An 18,269-nucleotide genomic window follows, 5' to 3' on the forward strand; every position below is an offset into this window, starting at 1 on the left:
TGTCATTGTAACTCCACATGGTGTAGGGAACAAATGAATGTTCTGGTTGCCTCATTTTAATGGCAATAATTCTATTTATGAGTGTGCTTTCCTTATGACCCAGTCATCTCCCAAAGCTCCTACCTCCTAAACCTAACCTTGGTTTAGGATTTAAATATCCAATCCCTTATAATAGAGAAGTTATCTGTATGTATTATGAACAGAGCCAGCCAGCTCTAAGTAAGAACAGGGCCTCTGTAGATTGTTCTGCAGATACTGCTTCCAGATAGTCCCTTCTACCACCTACTATATCACCATCCTTTTTGCCTTGATGGTTTACCCCACATCTACCATCCCTGTTTCTTAGAAGGATGCTCCTAGGAGGAACCTGAACTCTGCCACCTGCTTTGCTGGATGACTTTGGGTTCTAAGTTTTCCTTTCTGCTATATCTTCATCTGTGTCATAATGACAGTATGATCTGCTTTCAAGAGAGCTGGTGATCAAGCCAGGTAACATAATAAAGACTCAACACTAGGTAGGAAATCAATCAATTGAAAAATAAATCAGCGAGTGGGCTGGAAATGTGGCTTAGAGGTAGACTGCTTGCCTAGCATGCATGAAGCCCTGGGTTTGATTCCTCAGTACCACATAAACAGAAAAGGCCAGAAGTGGTGCTATGGCTCAAGTGGTAGCCTTAAGCAAAAGAAGTTCAGGGACAGTACACAGGCCCTGAGTTCAAGCCCCAGTACTGGCAAAAAAAGAAAAATCAGCAAGTGCCTAGGGATTCCAGGCAAGAAGTGCCTAGTGACGAGAAATGAACGTTTGAGTGGTGAGTCCACTGTGTACCATGATGTCTCACATATGTGATCCATTGTCCAACTGAGATACTGGGAGGTTGACTTGCCCAAGGTCACTTAGATGGACAGAGTGGAACTGGAACCTGTTCTTCCCCAGCAGAGTTTAGATCCATGCTGTGCTCAAGGAACAGGGGCTGAGGTCCCTGTGGAGGGAGAAGACGGAAGGATAGAAAAGGCAAGCTACTACATCTAGCCTCAGTCCCAGCTCTGGTGCGATCCTCCAGGACCGGATAGCTGAGGTCATGATGGACCTACCAGAGGCTTCTGTGCTGGAGAGGGATGTCCTCTTTTGCTGAGCCCTGATAAGAATTCTACTGCCTTGGGTGGGGAGAAGGACCAGCCAGAGCACCTTACAGGATCTCACAGCACTGGATCAGGTTGAGAACTGAATGAAGAGGATATAATGGAAGGCTGAGTTTGGCCTTCAGTGCTCTCAAGGGTGTATGCTTGGGATCTGCCTTTCTAGATTGTTACTTAGTATGAGTGTTATCTTGGACCAAAGCTTAAGTGGGCAATTTTATCATGTTCTTTTTTTTCTTTTTCTTTCTTTCTTTCTTTTTTTTTTTTTTTTTTGGTTGGTTGTGGGGCTTGAACTCTGGGCCTGGGCACTGTCCCTCAGCTTTTCAGCTCAAGGCGAGTGCTCTACCACTTGAGCCACAGTGCCACTTCCGGTTTTCTGGTGGTTAATTGGAGGTAAAGAGTCTCATGGACATTTTTCCCGGGCTGGCTATGAACTGTGATCTTCAGATCTCAGCTTCCTGAGTAGCTAGGATTAATTACAGGCGCGAGCCACCAGCGCCTGGTTCATCATGTTCTTGAACCTGTGAGGTCTGTCTCAAAGTAAGGTAAGAATTTCAGTTCCTGAGCTCTACCCTCATGGTAGAACACTGCTCTACCATGGGCCAGGCCATGGGTTCCATTACCAGCTAGAGAGAAGAGAGAACTCATAGCTCTTTGGCCAGATACATTTCTACAGCTCCGTTTTCTCCATTCTACCCATTGTCTGCTGACCAGGCTGCAACAATATATCAGAGGCACTAGGAAAGGAGAGAGGGTGGGGTCAGGGGATGTGCAGAGCTGGATTGGAGCCACGTTTCCTGCTTGCTGACAGTGACCTGCTTGGGTCAGTCATGTAATCTCCTTGAACTTCATTTCTCTCCTGAGAAAAATGGAAGTTATGATAACCGTACATAGCAGGACTGGTGAAAGCCTGACCACGTGTGGGAGAGAGCTGGGGACTAGTTTTGAAAATTTCCCATCACCTTCCAAAATCAAGGTTTTTCTCTTCCATGTAGGGTGAGGACTTGCACCACTACATCCACGCGAGCCACGCCCTGGATCTACTCACTTCGGGTCCATGTGGACCCTCTTCCCCTCTTCTGTGCCCCCCAATTCCCACTCAGACGACAGCATGCCCACCGCCTCCCCCTTACCGCCCACCCCCTTCGCCCCCAGCGCACGCGCGCAACGGGGCACTCACAAAGCGATACTCCCCGCCCCCCCCCCCCGCCCTTCCCCGCCAGCACATAGCTGGAACGCAGGCCGGGCTGGTCGGGCTTCTCCCCCCCTCCCCCCCCCCCCCGGTCCCCGGCAGGTAGTGGAGCGGGAGGGAGGGCTGCGGGCGGGCGGGGAGGGGGAGAGGAGCGCCGGCCGGCGGGGCGGGGCGGGGCCCGCGCGGCGGGGGTGCTGACGGCCCGGCCTGGGTGGCGGAGCTGCGAGGGACCGAGGAGCGGAAGGCGCGCGGAGCCCAGCCGGAGCCGGAGCCCGCGCCGCCATGCCCTTGGCCTTCTGCGGCAGCGAGAACCACTCGGCCGCCTACCGGGTGGACCAGGGCGTCCTCAACAACGGCTGCTTCGTGGACGCGCTCAACGTGGTGCCGCACGTCTTCCTGCTCTTCATCACCTTTCCCATCCTGTTCATCGGTGAGCGCGCGCGCGCGGAGGAGGACCGGGGCGGGGAGGGAGGGCGGGCGGGGAGGAGGGGAAGGGAGGCCCGGGGGAGGGGCGGCGCGCCGGGGTCCCGGAGCAGTCCTGCGCCTCTCTCCTGCGGGGAGGGGGGGGTCCCCTGTCCCGGGAAACGCCCTCTGCTCCCCGCATTCTCACACTCAAGTCATCCCTCCACTCTCGGGGGGCGGAGGATGGAGAGGGTGCCCTCCCCCTCCCCCCCCAGCCCCGCGACGAACACAGCCGATGCTCCAATCCCAAAGGATCCCCAAGTTTGGGCACCGCAGGTGTGCAGAGTTGGGATGGAGAGTAGGGCACGGCGGAGGTCTCTGCGCGTGCGCTAGGGAGGAGGGGTGTTGCGGGGCCGGCTGCAGCCTAGGTGGCGCAGCGCGGGGCGTCGGGTCACCCCTCCCCCGGGGCACACTGCCGGTTGGTCCGCCGCTGCCCGAGGTGGAGGTGGAGGCGCCGGGGAGCCCCGGTGCCTTCCCGGGGCTGAGCCTCACAGGAATCCGTAGCCTCCCGACAGTCCTGGGGGGGCCGGTGAGAGGTGCGAGCTAGGGATTCGGATTCCCGCACCGGCCCCGCATGTCTGGGGAGTGCAACTTCTCCGGCTCTGTCTCACCGCGCTGCGTAACCGCGCTGCGTAAAGAACGCAGCGCCCAGCCTGCCGGCTTGAACGTGGGCTGCAAAGTTGGGCGCCGCGGTCGGAGCCAGGGGCCCCTTCTCTTAGATCCCCTTCATCTCTCGTTCTAAGGCCTTGAATCTCCCAGACCAGTCAGTTCTGCCCATATGTTGGCGGTCCTTTGGAGTTCCAGCATGGGTTCGTTCACTTTTAATTAAGAAAAGTAGGGCCCTGTGCAGTGGCCGCAGTAATCTCAGCCCTGGCAAAAATTTAAAGCTACCCCACCTCGACAAATAAACCAGGCTTAGCGGGTTTGTAACTGTAACACCAGCTCCATGGGAGGCATAGGTAGTAGAAGAATCTCCATGGCCTGCTGGCCCAGGCCAAAAAACAAAAACAAAAAACACGTGACCCTATCTGAAACCTACTTAAAGCAAATAAGTGTTGGGGGCGTGGCTTGATTGAAGTGTCCAGTACTTCGAGTACCTAGCATGTGCCAGGCTCAGTACTCCCCAAACCAAAAGTACCTAGCAAGTGCCAGGCTCAGTACTCCCCAAACTAATCAACCAACCCAGAGAGGGGGGGGGGGAGAAAGACGGGGCGGGGTGGGGGGGGGGAGGAAGGAGAATGCAGTCAAGAATTCAATGTGTATCCTAGAAAATGAGGTGAGGGAAGGGGTGAGTAGGGGAGAGACAGGCAAGAATGTTGAAAGGGGTAACACTAGTCAAGATGCTTTGTGTTCATAAACTGCTTTGTTAAATGGAACTTCTTTGTACAACTACCTAAAGATAACAAAAGCATTAAAAATGACAAATCTTAAAATCCATGTAGTTTTGGAAAAGGAAGGAAAAATGGTCACAAAGTTAAATTAATAAGAAGTTGCTGCAAGAGCAAGTTGCTAGTTACTGATAAAATGATTAGACAAAATACAAAAAAATGTGCAACACATGCTCTTGTGTGTATGGAAATAAGGACTGCACACTTCTGTTCATTGTTATGTGGTTTAACTATCTGGTGATATCCCACAAGAGGTCAGTATGTAAAAGGGGTACCAGAATAGGACCCACCAGCACAGGTCCAGGCTTCGTTCTAGGATGTTTAATTCTTTTTTTTTGGTCTTGGGGCTTGAAATCTAGACTTGGGCACTATCCCTCAGCTCTTCAGCTCAATGTGAGTACTCTACTGCTTGAGCCACAGCGCCATTTCTGGTTTTCTAGTGGTTTATATGAGATAAGAGTCTCACAGACTCTGCCCGGGCTGGCTTTGAACCGTGATCCTCAGCTCTCAGCCTCCTGAGTAGCTAGGATTACAGGCATGAGCCATGGGTGCCCAGCTGGATGTTTAATTCTTGTGCAGCAGATGTAGCAGGCATCCTCTTCCTCAGCCTCGTTGTGAACCCCGTCCCCACACACCCTCATATAGTCCATGTTCTTTTCTCCAAGTGGACCAGGTTTCCTACCTACCTCTTACCATCTCTCCTCTCAGGATGGGGCAGTCAGAGCTCCAAGGTGCACATCCACCATAGTACATGGCTACATTTCCCAGGGCACAACCTACGCTGGATCCTGACCTTCATGCTGCTCTTTGTCCTCGTGTGTGAGATCGCAGAGGGCATCCTGTCTGATGGGTAAGTGACTGAGAACTCAGGAGAGAGTGGGATTGCTCCAGGAGGCTAGAAAAGACCAAGGAGATTCCAGCTCACCTGCCTCCCATAAACCAGGATCATTTGCTATGAAATCCAATGCTTTGCCCCACATAGAGAGTGTCCAGTTCTCTTGTGCCAGGCACTAGATACATGGGAAAAACAGGGCCTACTGTCAGTCCATGTCAAAGGAGAGAACACAGACCTGCAGGTCAAGTCCCAGGAATAATATGAGAGCCTATTATCAGCTCCCAAGTCCCGTAAAAGATGCCAAGCCTTGTCTACAAGTTGCTGGAGTTAATTCGGGAAGGCTGGTGGAAACAACTAAGCATGTCAGCCATTCTACTTAAGACCTTTCCTTGGTTTTCTGCTGTTTTATAAGATGCCATTGCTGGGTCCCTGAGTGGCCATTGTCCAAACCTATCTACCTCTAGTCTTATTCCCACAGCTTTTCTCCCCACACCCACCTCTCTCTCTGGGCTTCACCTTCTGGGCCTAACAACTTCTGCCACAGCATAAATGAAACAGTATGTCAAAGTTTTTATATCTGTTTGCAAAACTGTCTCTGGACCTAATCAGAAAGGTCTTGTGTGCATCCAGAAATCCCAGGCCTTAATCATATTTGTACTCACGGCTCAAGGCACATGAAAGTGCCATAAACGTTTATTGAATCCTAGAAGACAAAATAAAATGTTACAAGCAACTTTTCTGGAAGGAAAGAGGAGAAGGCTATATTGGGCAAGCTCTCTGGTGGAGAGGTCCTGGAGTGGAACCCTATGACTAGGGTTCTGACAGGCAGAGTTTAGAAGGGAAATAACAGTGCAGGAGGAGGGGATCAAAGAACAGAGATGACAAGTGTGATCTGTGATAGGATGCCCAGAGGAAAGGTGGGCGTGGTGAGAAGGCTTTAGAAGGCAGGTGGCGCTGAGGGAAGAAGGCAGGCAAGGGTGGAAGTGGGCTGAAACATTAGAACAATGTAGAGGAACCAAGGAGGCTGAGGCTTGGAAACTTGCCTGGGGCATCTTGGGGAGGCTCTGAATCCCAGACTGCATGTTTGTGTTGGATTCAGCCAGCAGTTGGGAACAGAAGAGAGGTGTCATCAGCCCAGTGATTTTAGAGGAGAGGCTGTGGGTGTCCTGGGGAATTGGAGGCAAGAGAGACTGGAAGTGGAAACAGCCTTGTGAGGTGGCTGTAGTAATGTAGGTGAGAGATGACTGCGGTGGAAATGAGTGTCAGCATCAGGGGAGGGGGCAAGAGGGGAACTGCCAACTCCCTGAGACAGAATGGACGAATTAGCAAAGCTCAGTGGCTACTTGGGTGACTGATGGGGCAAGAGAAGAGCATCTGAGGTCCAGCCTCTCTGAGTTAGAATCAGATTGTAGCCAGGCTTGGCTCCTGCCAGCATGGTCTAGATTGGGATCTGGCCACAGAGAAACAGGATCCTTCTATTCCTTTATTCTCCCAATCCCCATTATCCCTACATCTGAGCATCAGCAGTGATCTCTGTAGTGCCTGCTTGCCTAGGAGCTTCTGATGAGTAAAGTCTCCTAGGACCAGCAAGACAACCAGAGGGTGCACACTGTTGACTAAGTAGCAGATGCCCAGTCTGTGTTCCATCCTCACCCCTTCCAAAACAGCACAAATGCTCCAGAGGGTCTAGAGGCATAACCCCCCACACCTAGAAATACTCAAATACGCATTGGCCAAACAGGGGATGGCTGATTCGGACAGCCTGGGCATCTGCTAGCACTAGTTTGTGCCAGCTGTGAAACTTCACAAGTCACCTGGCCTTTCTGAGCCTCACTTTCTCCACCTGTGAAACCAGCATCAAAGCTCTTGTCCAGCTGATTCAGGGTTCATGGAGAATGAAATCAGAGATGGACAGGGTTTAGAGCCTAGTGTAGAAAGGCCCTGGGCAGATGATGTGTTTCCAGAATATGAGACCTGGAGGGAATCAGTCCGGGTATTCCCTCCTACTGGTGATCAACAGCCTCTGCTCTGTGACTGGGCCCCAAATCAGCACAGTGCAAATGGCCATCTCCTTCCCAGAGCACAGGGCAGCGCTTGGGCTGGGCATTTGTCACCTAGTCCCTAGAGCAGGCAAGTGTGAGGAGCATAGAAAACAGGCAGACAGAAGACCCTGCCTTGTAGCACCTATGTTTAATCCAGACTGGGGACATGTAGGGGTGGTGAAGGTAGACTTCACCTCAAGTTTGACTGAGGGTAGGCCTCATTTAGCAATTCACATATCTTAAAACCACTGGCCTTCCTGTGCTCCTTAGCAGTTACTCTGGTGTATGATGCTCTAGAAATATAGGTTAATGAGGAAAATTAATATGTATATGGAAACTCTTCTCAAATCATTGTATGCTGGATTAAGTCTGTGAAAACATTCCCTAATGTAGTATGTATCATCCAAAAAAGAAGACCCCTGCGCAGAGAGAGAGGAAGGAGGGGAAGCTGGTCATTCCCAGGGTTCTCACAAATGATTGCTTTTTGCTTTCCTTGCTTTTGTACCTCCTCTGGTAGTTGGAAGAACTTTTGCTGAGCATAGTCCCCTTTCAACATTTAAAATCAATATTTACAAACTTACTTAATAAGAGAGCTAGATGTTGCCTTTTCTGGTTGGTTTGGTGGCTCAGTGATGTCCCCAGGGATCCAGCCTCTTCTCATCTTTCTATGTCTTCTCTGTGTGTCAGTCATATCTTCCTCATGATCACAAAGTGGCTGCTCCCCTTCTGGAAAAAAAGGGCAAAGGCCGAGGAGACATGCCTCTTCCTTACAGGAAGGATCGTCTTCTATACCCTTTCTTTTGTATCCCATTGGGCCAAGGTTGGGTTATATGCTCCACCTCCCCAGACCAACCACTGGCAAAGGGTGTCTGCTTCAACCAATCAGCCTCCATTCCCCAGGGCTGAGAACATTGGTGCTGGGCAGACTCTAGTGGTTCTTTTCTCCAGGAGTGTGAGGGGGGTGTGCTATTTTGTGAAGAGCCCACATCCCCTCTGTACCTGCACCAGAATCCCACCAGAGAGAGCCTTTGGAGTCCCTGTCCCTGAGCTCTTCAGCTCAAGGCGAGTTCTCTACCACTTGAGCTGCAGCACCACTGCCAGTTTTCTGGTGGTTACCATGAGATAAGAGTCTCATAGATGTTTCTGGCTTTGAACCGTGATCCTCAGATCTTAGCCTCTTGAGTAGCTAGGATTACAGGCATGGTGGATATCCAGTGCCAGGATATCATCCCCATTTCTTTCTTCTGCTTTAGATTTCTATTCATCTGCAGCTTCCCTTCCCTAGACCACATCATAGTTAGAGGCAGGTCCTCCAAGGCTGGAGCCCTGGGCATGCTGCCAGGAGCTGCACAAGCAAGGACAGCACTGAACAGGAAGCTAAAGCAGGCTCTCTGGGGACAGAAGGGTCCCAATGTGACTGGAGCAGAAAGAGCAGGACAGGCAGTGTGGGAGACCACACTGTTGGGCCTCAGGTACCAGGCTGAGCTGCATGGGTCTTACTGTGTTCAGGAGGGAGCCCCCTGCTAAGGGAGAAAGCCTGTGGTCTGGAGGATGCTCTCATTCCTTAGGGGAGTATCACTGAACAGAGTCCAACCACCACAGAGGCCTTGGAGAGTTCCAGTGGGGCGAGCAGGAGCTGTCACTAACTTCTCTCTGTGCTCATCTTGATAGAGGTATAAGGCATGTACCTTTGGCTCCTCTCTACATCTATAACATGAGAAGACTCCGAATACGCATTTCTCCATCACATACTTAGAACTGTGTCTAGTGCAGGGCAAATGCTCAACAAATATTGACTCTTGTTGTTGCTGCAAGTACAGCACTAAGGGAGGGTGTCGGTGCTGACCTGGGCCACTCTGTTAAATGGGTTGTCACTGAGTGATCTGGGGCACACAGGCCTCCATTTCCTACACACCCACCGAGCTCTGGGGACAGTTGCCCAGCTGCATTGTGATTCTTGGCTTCGCAGCAGCTGCTGCCATAGCTGACCCTCCTGGTACCTGGGAAAGAAGACTGAGTGTCCAAGCCTCAACCCTAAGCCCTGAGCCTCACTCTCTGGATTCCTGAGCCCCTTAGTGAGTGCTTTGTTTAAGGTATGGGTATATGAAGTACACTGTGGTTCTGATTTGAGGCCCTATTATGTACTGAGCAATCAGCACAAGGCCTGGGCTGCTGTACTGGTCAAATCCACATCCTCTCTGTCCTCTCTTTCTCTCCCCATCTCAGCGTGACGGAATCTCGCCATCTCCACCTGTACATGCCAGCTGGGATGGCGTTCATGGCTGCTGTTACCTCTGTGGTCTACTATCATAACATCGAGACCTCCAACTTCCCCAAGCTGCTGATCGGTAGGGCGAGGAGAGCGGGAGGGGGGTGGGGCCCAGGGACACTTTCATTCTTTTCAATGTTTTCTGAGGACTTACATACCAGACAAGCTCCTAAGAGCCACAGAATCAAAACTGCAAAGAAAAGATCACCGCCTTTGTGGAGCTTACAGTCAGGTGGAAGGTGTAGTAAGTAAACAAATGAATGGTGATGCTGTGAAGAAAATCAAGCTGAGCAAGGGAAAGGGGAGGGAGGAGAGACGTGGCAGTCTATACACGGTGGCCAGGGACATTGTCCGATAACAGTGACCAAAAAAAGCCTTCTGATAGGAGCAGACCTGGCAGAGAGGCTGGTGTGGGCAAAGCCCAAAGGGCAGAGGGAAGAACGAAATAGGAGAGGTCAGGAGAGAGCAAGGCAGACTCCTTCTTTTCAATGGGCCTGAGCAGCTGGGCTAACAGTGGTTCTGGTATGTATCTGAGATGGCTCAGGAGCAGGAGCTGGGACTGGAGTGCAGGTCAAGCTTTGTGTTTGGAGCATGCTTAAGTTGAGAGATGGTCAACTCTTCTGTCAAGTGAGCAGTTAGATAAGTGAGGTGGCCATTCAGAGGAGATGTAAGGCAGAAGATACACTTTCTATCATGGTGAGTTTACAGCTGGCATCTAAAACTTGAGCCTGGCTGAGATCTCCTGGAGAGAGTAGAAAATGGCCCCAGGACCAGGCTTGCCAGCACTTAGACACAGAAAGGAGTGCCTGCTTGCAGCTTCTCACTCCCTGTGTCTGAGTCCTGGGAGGAAACAGGGATGGCTTCTGGCCTTTATAGGGCACAGACTGTGGTCCAGGCTCAGTGCTGTGCCTTCCTGTTACCTCAGTAGTTCCCATGACTGTGCTGTTGGTACCATTAGTACCCCTGGGTTATGGGGGTGAGGGGAAGGTCAGAAAATCAGAGAGGTTTAAAATAACACCAGCAAACACTCGTTTAGCACTGATGACATGCCAGGCTCTGACCCAAGCATAAGACAGATTCATGAAATCCTTACAAGCCTGTCACATACATCTCATTATTGTTTCCCTTCTATCTACTGTGCAGAAAGCTGGAGTCGGGCTAAGTTCCTCTCACAGAGTACCCAACTAGTCAAAAGATGCAGCCGGAGTCTGACATCCATGCAGGTTTCTGACTGCTTCTGAGACCGTGTGCCTCAGGGTCTCAGCCTGAACTTACAGTCAGAGGTGTATCAGATGTGCTTCTGTGGGCCACATGTCTAAGGCTGAGCTGTGTGTATCTGGTGGTTAGATCATGGCCTTGAGGAATCGGGATATCTGATGGATGTTGGGGTCTAGAACCCTCCATGCTCAGGTCATGGCAGTGCCATGTTGTTGTTAGAAGACAGGAGATAATTGCTGATTTAGTCATGGGTCTGGCCTCCTATGGACGGTGGAATCTGAGCTGAATCAAGATTATCCAGGTGATATCCAGGTGGTGTCCTGATCTCAGAACCCTTCCAGATGATATGCATGGGGGCTAGGGCAGCAGTTGATGACCCCCTGCTTCAGTTTCTGGATCAACCCTCATTTAGAGAGTCCCTCACTAACTACCAAGGCCTAGCTGAATGGAGACCCTGTGGAAACATCCTGTGAGCATCTGGCTAGTTCCTTTTCTCCTTTTCCAGCGCATGATAGTGTGTGCACATGTGCATGTGTGCGCACGCGCAGACACACAGATGTTCTCTGGGAACAACCTTCATCAGACATGGATGGGTTAGTCCTTTTCCAAGGACAAAGGCTTTCCCTTTCAGGAAAAACTTCAAGCATTTCTCCAGAGACAGAAATTCTACAAGAAGGGAAAGTGGGTGAGGTTTTAGGTGCATAATGGCTGTATCTGTAAGGTGTAGGGAGAATAGATGGCCATCAGAGGAGGCTGTTGTAGATCTGGAGTTTCACAGAAAGATTAACAATGTGGCTTACATTGTCTTATGAAAGATCTATAATCCTCAGGCTCCAGATGAGCTGGAGATGTCTTTTGCATGGAAGACATGTCTGAGCAGGAACTGGAATGGAGAGAAGGGAGCTGAGTACGTCAGGAAGAGGTGCCAAGGCTCTGAGGCCAAGAGGAAAAGGGGCATTAGGGAATCTGGAAGGAGTGTGGAGAGCACAAAGGAGCTGGACCTTGGAGGCTAAAGCTGCTTCAGGACCTCTAAGAGCACACCACAGGCCTTGGTCTTTATCCCAGTGGTACTAAGAAGTTGTTTGGGGGTGTTTGTTTGTTTTGTTATTTTTGAGAGTCTCAAAAATGTTGGTCTCAACTTTGTAATCTTCCTGCTTCAAATTCTTGGAGGTTAGTGGGTGCCAGTATATTTGTTTGTGTGTGTGTGTGTGTGTGTGTGTGTGTGTGTGTGTGTGTGTGTGTGTGTGTGTATTTGTTTGTATATATAGAAACATAATAAATGTTACCATCTTAAGCATTTATAAATTCCTTGGCACTAAGTACATTCACACTGGAACTATCACCCACTATCCATCTCTAGAACTTTTTTCATTCCCCCCAAACTGAAATTCTACAAACACCAACTACCCTTAGACCACTTAGACACCTTTCCCAGGTGAGTGGGCAGACTCACCCAGGGCCAGAAGAATTTCCAGGTGGGGACAGTCAAGGAGGCACAAGTGGCCTCCAGTTGCAGGTTCCTGTGACCTGGAGCCCAGATGGAGCTGAAGAAATGTCCCGAGGGCTTCTGCCCACTCTCTTCCTGCCCTCACCTGGGATCCTAAGACAATAGCACCAGCCCCTTTGGGTACACTCAGCCTGGGCCATATGGTAGAACCCAATGTCGTCTACTTCCCAGGCCAGTCAGGCCAAGCAGATCTCCATCATCCCCAAGAGATGATTTTTCCCCTCTGGGATAGAAGGTGTAAGTCTCCTTCGCTCACTTTGAGTCCTCCCTAGAGGAGGGGGCTTGAGGCTGGCTTTACTCCTTGTGGCTCTCAGAGTAAGGTCAGGAGCCACCAGTGCCAAAACATCCCCTCAAGGGTGACTGAGCTAGTTAATGTCCCAAGCTGACAGTGGCTGATTGGTGAATTAGAGGAAAGGGGCCAGGAATTTAGGACAGTCCACCCTAGCTTCTGATGCTTACTCTGCTTGAAATCTGGTTTGAAGATAATAAAAATATCAACAACTGATGCCCAAAGAGTACCTACTGCACCAAGCTCACTGTGGTAAATGTTTTCTATATACTATTTACAACCACTGTCAATGGTCCCCATTTTATTGATGGGGAAACTGAGGGTCTAGATGACTTATCCAAGATCACACCGCTATTTTGTCACAAGATGTAAACCCAGGTGTCTCTGTCTGCAGGGACCCCGCCTCTAACCACTCTACGGCACTGCCTTATAAGTCGACTCACTTTTTCTATACCCCCTACCTCCCTAGTCCCCCTAGGGGACATCACCATGGGCTTGGGACTATGAGTGTGAGACTCCTAGTGGGCTCTCACCCTCCCTTTGCCATGAGCTGGCTGTGAATGTGCACAGGTTACCTCCTCTTCTCTCCCACGCTCTTTCTTATGAGGCCTCAGTTTCCTTACCTAAAGAAAGAAAGGCCAGATTGGCTGAGATATCCCGAGCTTGAACGTTACACTAGGAAGTACTTACAGCCTGGGGTTTGCAGGCATGAGCTCTGGCACTAGGCTAGTCCAGCTCTGCCACTGAATGGCTTCATGGCCCCAATCTTTCTGAGCCTCAATTCATTTATCTGACAAATTGAGCATGATGGCAACTTTCCCACCCAAAGTTGTAGGAAGGAGTGAGAGAATGTGTTTAAAGTGCTTACTTGGCACGGTGCCTATAACTTGGTTAACGTCAAGAAATAATTGCCCTATTCTTCTCGTTATTACTTATTCAAGGGAGATTTGTCTGACTAGTTTGATTTATGAGATCATTTTGGATATGCTTGTAATGACTGTTACAATATGTCACTTCATCTCAAAGGGTCACATTCTGGTATATTCACATGTACACAGCCTCTTGTCAGACATGGATACACATGCATACACACACACACCTCTCCAGCACACCGGTTCTCTCTCTTCTCCTACCCACTTGCACACACACACACATGTACACATACATCCTCTGTGCTCTTGGGTCTCTCCTCCACAGCCCTGCTCATCTACTGGACCTTGGCCTTTATCACCAAGACCATCAAGTTTGTTAAGTTCTACGACCACGCCATTGGCTTCTCGCAGCTGCGCTTCTGCCTGACAGGGCTGCTGGTGGTCCTGTACGGGATGCTGCTTCTGGTGGAGCTCAATGTCATCCGGGTGAGGGTAAGGAGACCATCTGAGGATGGACCTGGATGTGGGCAAGAAGGGCATGGGGTCTGACCCTCATCCTGTTCCTGGGTGTGGGGTGCCCACCTGCTGCAACAGCTAAGCCCCAGAAGAGTCTAGCTGCCATTATCTACCCCAGAAAAGGGAGCAGAGGCACTAAATGAAGTTTTCTTAAAAAATCAGTCCATCTGGCTCAGTGGCCTCTACTCCAGGGTCCCAGAGGGAGAGAAGGAAGTCAGCATGTTTAGCAGAGGTTGAAGCTCATAGATATAAACACTTTAGGAGCTGGCTTTCCCCACTTCATTTTGTTTAGGGCCAGGAGGATGTATCTGTGCTTTTTTTTTTTTTTTTTTTTGTCAGTTGGCCTGGGCACTGTCCCTCAGCTCTTCAGCTCAAGGCGAGTGTTCTAGCACTTGAGCCACAGTGCCACTTCTGGATTTTTCTGCTTACATGGTGCTTAGGAATCGAACCCAGGGCCTCATGCATGCAAGGCAAGCACTCTACCACTGAGCCACCTTCCCAGCCCGTCTGTGCTTTTTTTAAAAACGACTTTTTATTGTTATTATAAAGGTGATATAAAAGGCGGTTATAATTATATAAATCAGGTAAAGAGTACATTTCTTTTTGGACAATGTCACGCCTTCTCTTGATCTCTCCCAGTTTTTCCCTCCCATTGTTTGTGCTTTAACATATTCATATATGTGATGGAGTGCACACCTGTCTTTGTTTTGTTATCTTTCTTGTATTCCTCTTTCCCCTTCACTTCTTACCTCAGACAGACTCCAGCCTTCTCCTTCCCCTGTCCCAGCCCTCACCTGCTCAAATAGCACAGACCAAGCTACTTTGTTTTCCATGCTATGTTCTTATTCGTATAATATCATATGCATCCCACAAAAGAATAATCTATTTAGGGTTTTTCCCTCGATACTAGATACATAAGATTTTCCCCTCAATATTTATTTTACAAAAATAAAAATTTATTTTATAAGAAAAATATATGCTACAGGGTTGGAGGCATGGCTCAGGTGGTAGAGCACTAGCCAGTGAGATACCAGGTTCAAGTTCTGATTGCAGGAAGAGGGTATATGCTATTTTCCACATAATATTTTTCTCACCCAATAAATATCTCCCATGACTCCTTCATAGCAGTCTAATATGTCTAATTCAGGGTTCTCAAGGACTGCATAATATCCTATCATGCAGATGAGCCTTAATGTATTCAGTATCACAGATGGACATTTGTCTTGTTGCCAAGTTTTTGGCAGTACCAGGGGTTTGAACTCAGGGTCTTGAACTTTCTAGGCTGGTGCAATACCACTGAGCCATGCCTCCCAACCTGTTGCCAATTTCTTGCCTTCTGAAGTGATAGTGCATTGAGCAAACCTTTATCTGTATGCATTGCTGCTCTTGGTCCTGTGGGAGAGAGAGCCCAGTGAGAGAGTTACTGGATCAACGTTTCTCTGCATTTTAAGCTGTCATTAGTGTTGTAGATTCCTAGTCAGAAAGGCCGTGATCTACCTGCAGTGAATGAATAAACCCTTCCTTCACCCTCCAGTCAGCCATGGAGTAGAAGTGCTTGCTAACTTGGACCTTCCAATGAGTGTAAGATGCTCATTTAAATAACATTTGTCTGGTTTTTCTGTTTTTAAGTGGTGGTCCATATGATACAAGGCCCTTATATTCCCTCCTTCCATTGCCCCTCATAGTAGATGAATCTTGTCCAACCATTCCTTACTAGTAAGTGGAGAAGTCAGGGCTCAAACCTAGATCTGCATGCTTCAAGTACTGGGAACACTGTATGTAACCCAGTGAGGTCCTTAGATCTGTGGGGAAGACAATACCTAGGAGATGCTTGTTCTTCCCCAACTCAACTTCAGCCCAATCCAGCCCAGCCTGTGAGGTTCAGAGTAGAGCCAGTGAATACTTACAAAGTGACAATGCCCTGGGTCTTTCAGAATAATTATAGACAAGACATGGCGGCATCTGGTGGAGGTCCAGTGTGGAACATCACATCCTGGATTCTTGCTGGGGTGGTGATGGGTAGTGAAGAGTTAACCTTACCATATCCATGTGCCCCACAGAGATACATATTCTTCAAGACACCCAGAGAGGTGAAGCCCCCTGAGGACCTGCAGGACCTGGGGGTGCGCTTCCTGCAGCCCTTCGTGAACCTGCTATCCAAGGGTACCTACTGGTGGATGAATGCCTTCATCAAGACTGCCCACAAAAAGCCCATTGATCTGCGAGCCATCGGGAAACTGCCCATCGCCATGAGGGCCCTCACCAACTACCGACGGCTATGCGAGGCCTTTGATGCCCAGGCGGTCAGTGGGGCATGGCTACTCCACCCATTCTCTGACCTACAGTGTAGAGTCATAGACAGGGACTCAGAGGGCTCCAGTTCAAACCCATGGTAGGCAGGTGGGGAAACTGAGGCCTCATGAGAGGACTAGGCTTACTGTAAGTCACACACTGAGCCAGGGACGAGTTCAGGACTAAAGATTCACAGAATGGTCACAGTTGGACTGCTCACAGGTCCCTCATCCAGATGGGGAAATAGGTCTGATAAGCCCCACTCTTCTTCCCTCTGGGTCTCAGTGAACATAAAAGTAGATTTAAAAAACAAAAAACAGGAGGGTAGAGATATCTCATTCTTATGCTAACACTGTGAGTTTGGCCAGGCAGACATTGTCCCATATCAGAAAAAGAGAAACCATCCCCAGACCTGCCTATAGCTAACCCATTGCTAGCAAGTGTCAGTGCCCATTTCCTGACTTTCTGTCCAGTGCTTCTTCACTGCTGCTGCCCAGCACCACTAAGGCAGGCACAGGGAGCAGTGGTCATGGGTGAGTGTGGTTCATGTCACTCCCTAAGCGTGGTGTTCTGCTCATCACACATCCTTGGGGCCTTGATCAGTCCTCTAGCCTCAGTTTCCCCATCTGTACTGTGTTGACGTTGACAGGGCCCACTCAAATATGCCTTTGATTGCTCTGTAACTTCTTCTTGGGGCTCACCTGTGTGTAGATAAAACTCCCTCTGGGTTTCCCCAGGTGGTAAGAGCCAGGGGCTTCCTGGGAGCTGGGCTCTGCTGTGAATGAATCCTCAGCCACTCTGACCTGGCCATGGTTCTCTCTGGGCAGCGGAAGGATACACAGAGCACACAGGGAGCTCGGGCCATCTGGCGGGCCCTCTGCCACGCCTTTGGGAGACGCCTAGTCCTCAGCAGTACTTTCCGCATCTTGGCTGACCTGCTGGGCTTTGCTGGACCACTGTGCATCTTTGGGATTGTGGATCATCTTGGGAAGGAGAACCATGTCTTCCAGCCCAAGGTAGGCTGGAAGGTAGGGAAGGGCACCCTTGAGATTTGTACTCTTGTGAGAGAGTGAAAGAGGTTGATGTGTGTCAGCCATGGCTCCAGGGAGGGGAGGATGGTTGTCCACACATGCACAAAAAGCCTTAGCAATGTGGCCTCTGGAAGCTGTTCTGTATCTGGTCAACAGAAATGGCAACAGGCAAGCTTGTACCCTAGGGGATTCCTGGTGCCCAATTTTCTCCATGGTCATGGCCATGACCACTCCTGCTGTGAAGTCACTGGGAAAGTTGCAGAAAGTACGTGTGGCAACCCAGGGCCCAGAGACCCCGTGATTGGTTAGGTGTGGTGATTTTTAGTTCTTGTCTTCATCATAGTCTCAGAGGATGCATGAAGAGCCTTCTTCACCTCTGCATACTCTCATTCTGGAGGTTCTACAGGGGTATTTGGGAGGGTGGCTCTCAGAAGAGTCAGAAGCCTCCATGGGCAGGTCTTCTTTCCCGACTCCAGTTTCTACTTAGAGCTATGCTAGTCTGCTAAAAATGCTAGACCTTCCTTCCCATTAAAGCTTAATGATGAAAGGGTTGACATCAATCAAGATACTTAAACTACTTTGTTGAATGGAAACTCCTTTGTACAGCTACTTAAAGATAATACAAAATGTAATTTTTTTAAATAAAGAAGCTTTTATTAATAGAAGCTTCCATGACTTAAAGATAGTTGAAACCCACTAGACTAGGTAATATCTTTCCAGCTCAAAAGATGCTGTGATCTGAAATATTTTGCCTAAAAGTGTCAGAAAGCTATTTCTAGGGGTGATTTTCCCTGCTTGGGCCAGTAGCTCCCACTACAGGGGCATAAGGCCCTTATTCTGTATAGCCACTTAGATTTAGATGGCCCAAAAGGGAAATTTTACCCCAATAAGACTCTCAGCCTTTTTAAAATTCCCAGTGAGGATGCCATTAGTATTTTAACCACAGTCAGACACAATGAAGAGAATTAGTCATGAGGGCCCTTAATAATTTATAATGCCTCTTGTATAGCATTCATTCATGATTGTAGCAGTCAATCCCTCAGGAAGCTTATATTAATTTTTTCTGGAGTTATAATTAGCTGGCTGAGCACTTTAGGTAAGAAATATGATATGTTAAATCTGCACGTCTGATTTATTCATCCAGTACTTATTGAACCCTACCGTGTGTGAGACCTAAGTAGGGCAGTGAGAATATGAAGGTACTGTTTGTGCTGAAGAC

General features: G+C 49.4%; 1 protein-coding gene across 5 annotated transcripts in view; it reads left to right on the forward strand.

Annotated features, from left to right (window-relative positions):
* Positions 1–2,545: 2,545 nt before the first annotated feature.
* The window catches only part of Abcc8 (ATP binding cassette subfamily C member 8), a 73,805-nt gene continuing 58,081 nt past the window's right edge, over positions 2,546–18,269 (forward strand). For 3 of the 5 annotated variants that reach the window (XM_070032785.1, XM_070032786.1, XM_070032787.1), the window contains exons 1-6: positions 2,564–2,759; positions 4,888–5,029; positions 9,283–9,404; positions 13,537–13,703; positions 15,788–16,030; positions 16,847–17,035. In XM_070032785.1, coding sequence (XP_069888886.1) covers positions 2,612–2,759; positions 4,888–5,029; positions 9,283–9,404; positions 13,537–13,703; positions 15,788–16,030; positions 16,847–17,035 — 1,011 coding nt within the window. In that variant the 5' untranslated portion in view covers positions 2,564–2,611. Of the gene's footprint in view, positions 2,760–4,887; positions 5,030–9,282; positions 9,405–13,536; positions 13,704–15,787; positions 16,031–16,846; positions 17,036–18,269 lie in introns of all 5 variants that reach the window. The other 2 variants (XM_070032788.1, XM_070032789.1) reach the window with 1 other exon arrangement.

The sequence above is a fragment of the Dipodomys merriami genome, unplaced genomic scaffold, assembly GCF_024711535.1.
Source record: "Dipodomys merriami isolate MVZ:Mamm:240054 unplaced genomic scaffold, mDipMer1.0.p SCAF_21, whole genome shotgun sequence".
NCBI classification, from domain to species: Eukaryota; Metazoa; Chordata; class Mammalia; order Rodentia; family Heteromyidae; genus Dipodomys; species Dipodomys merriami.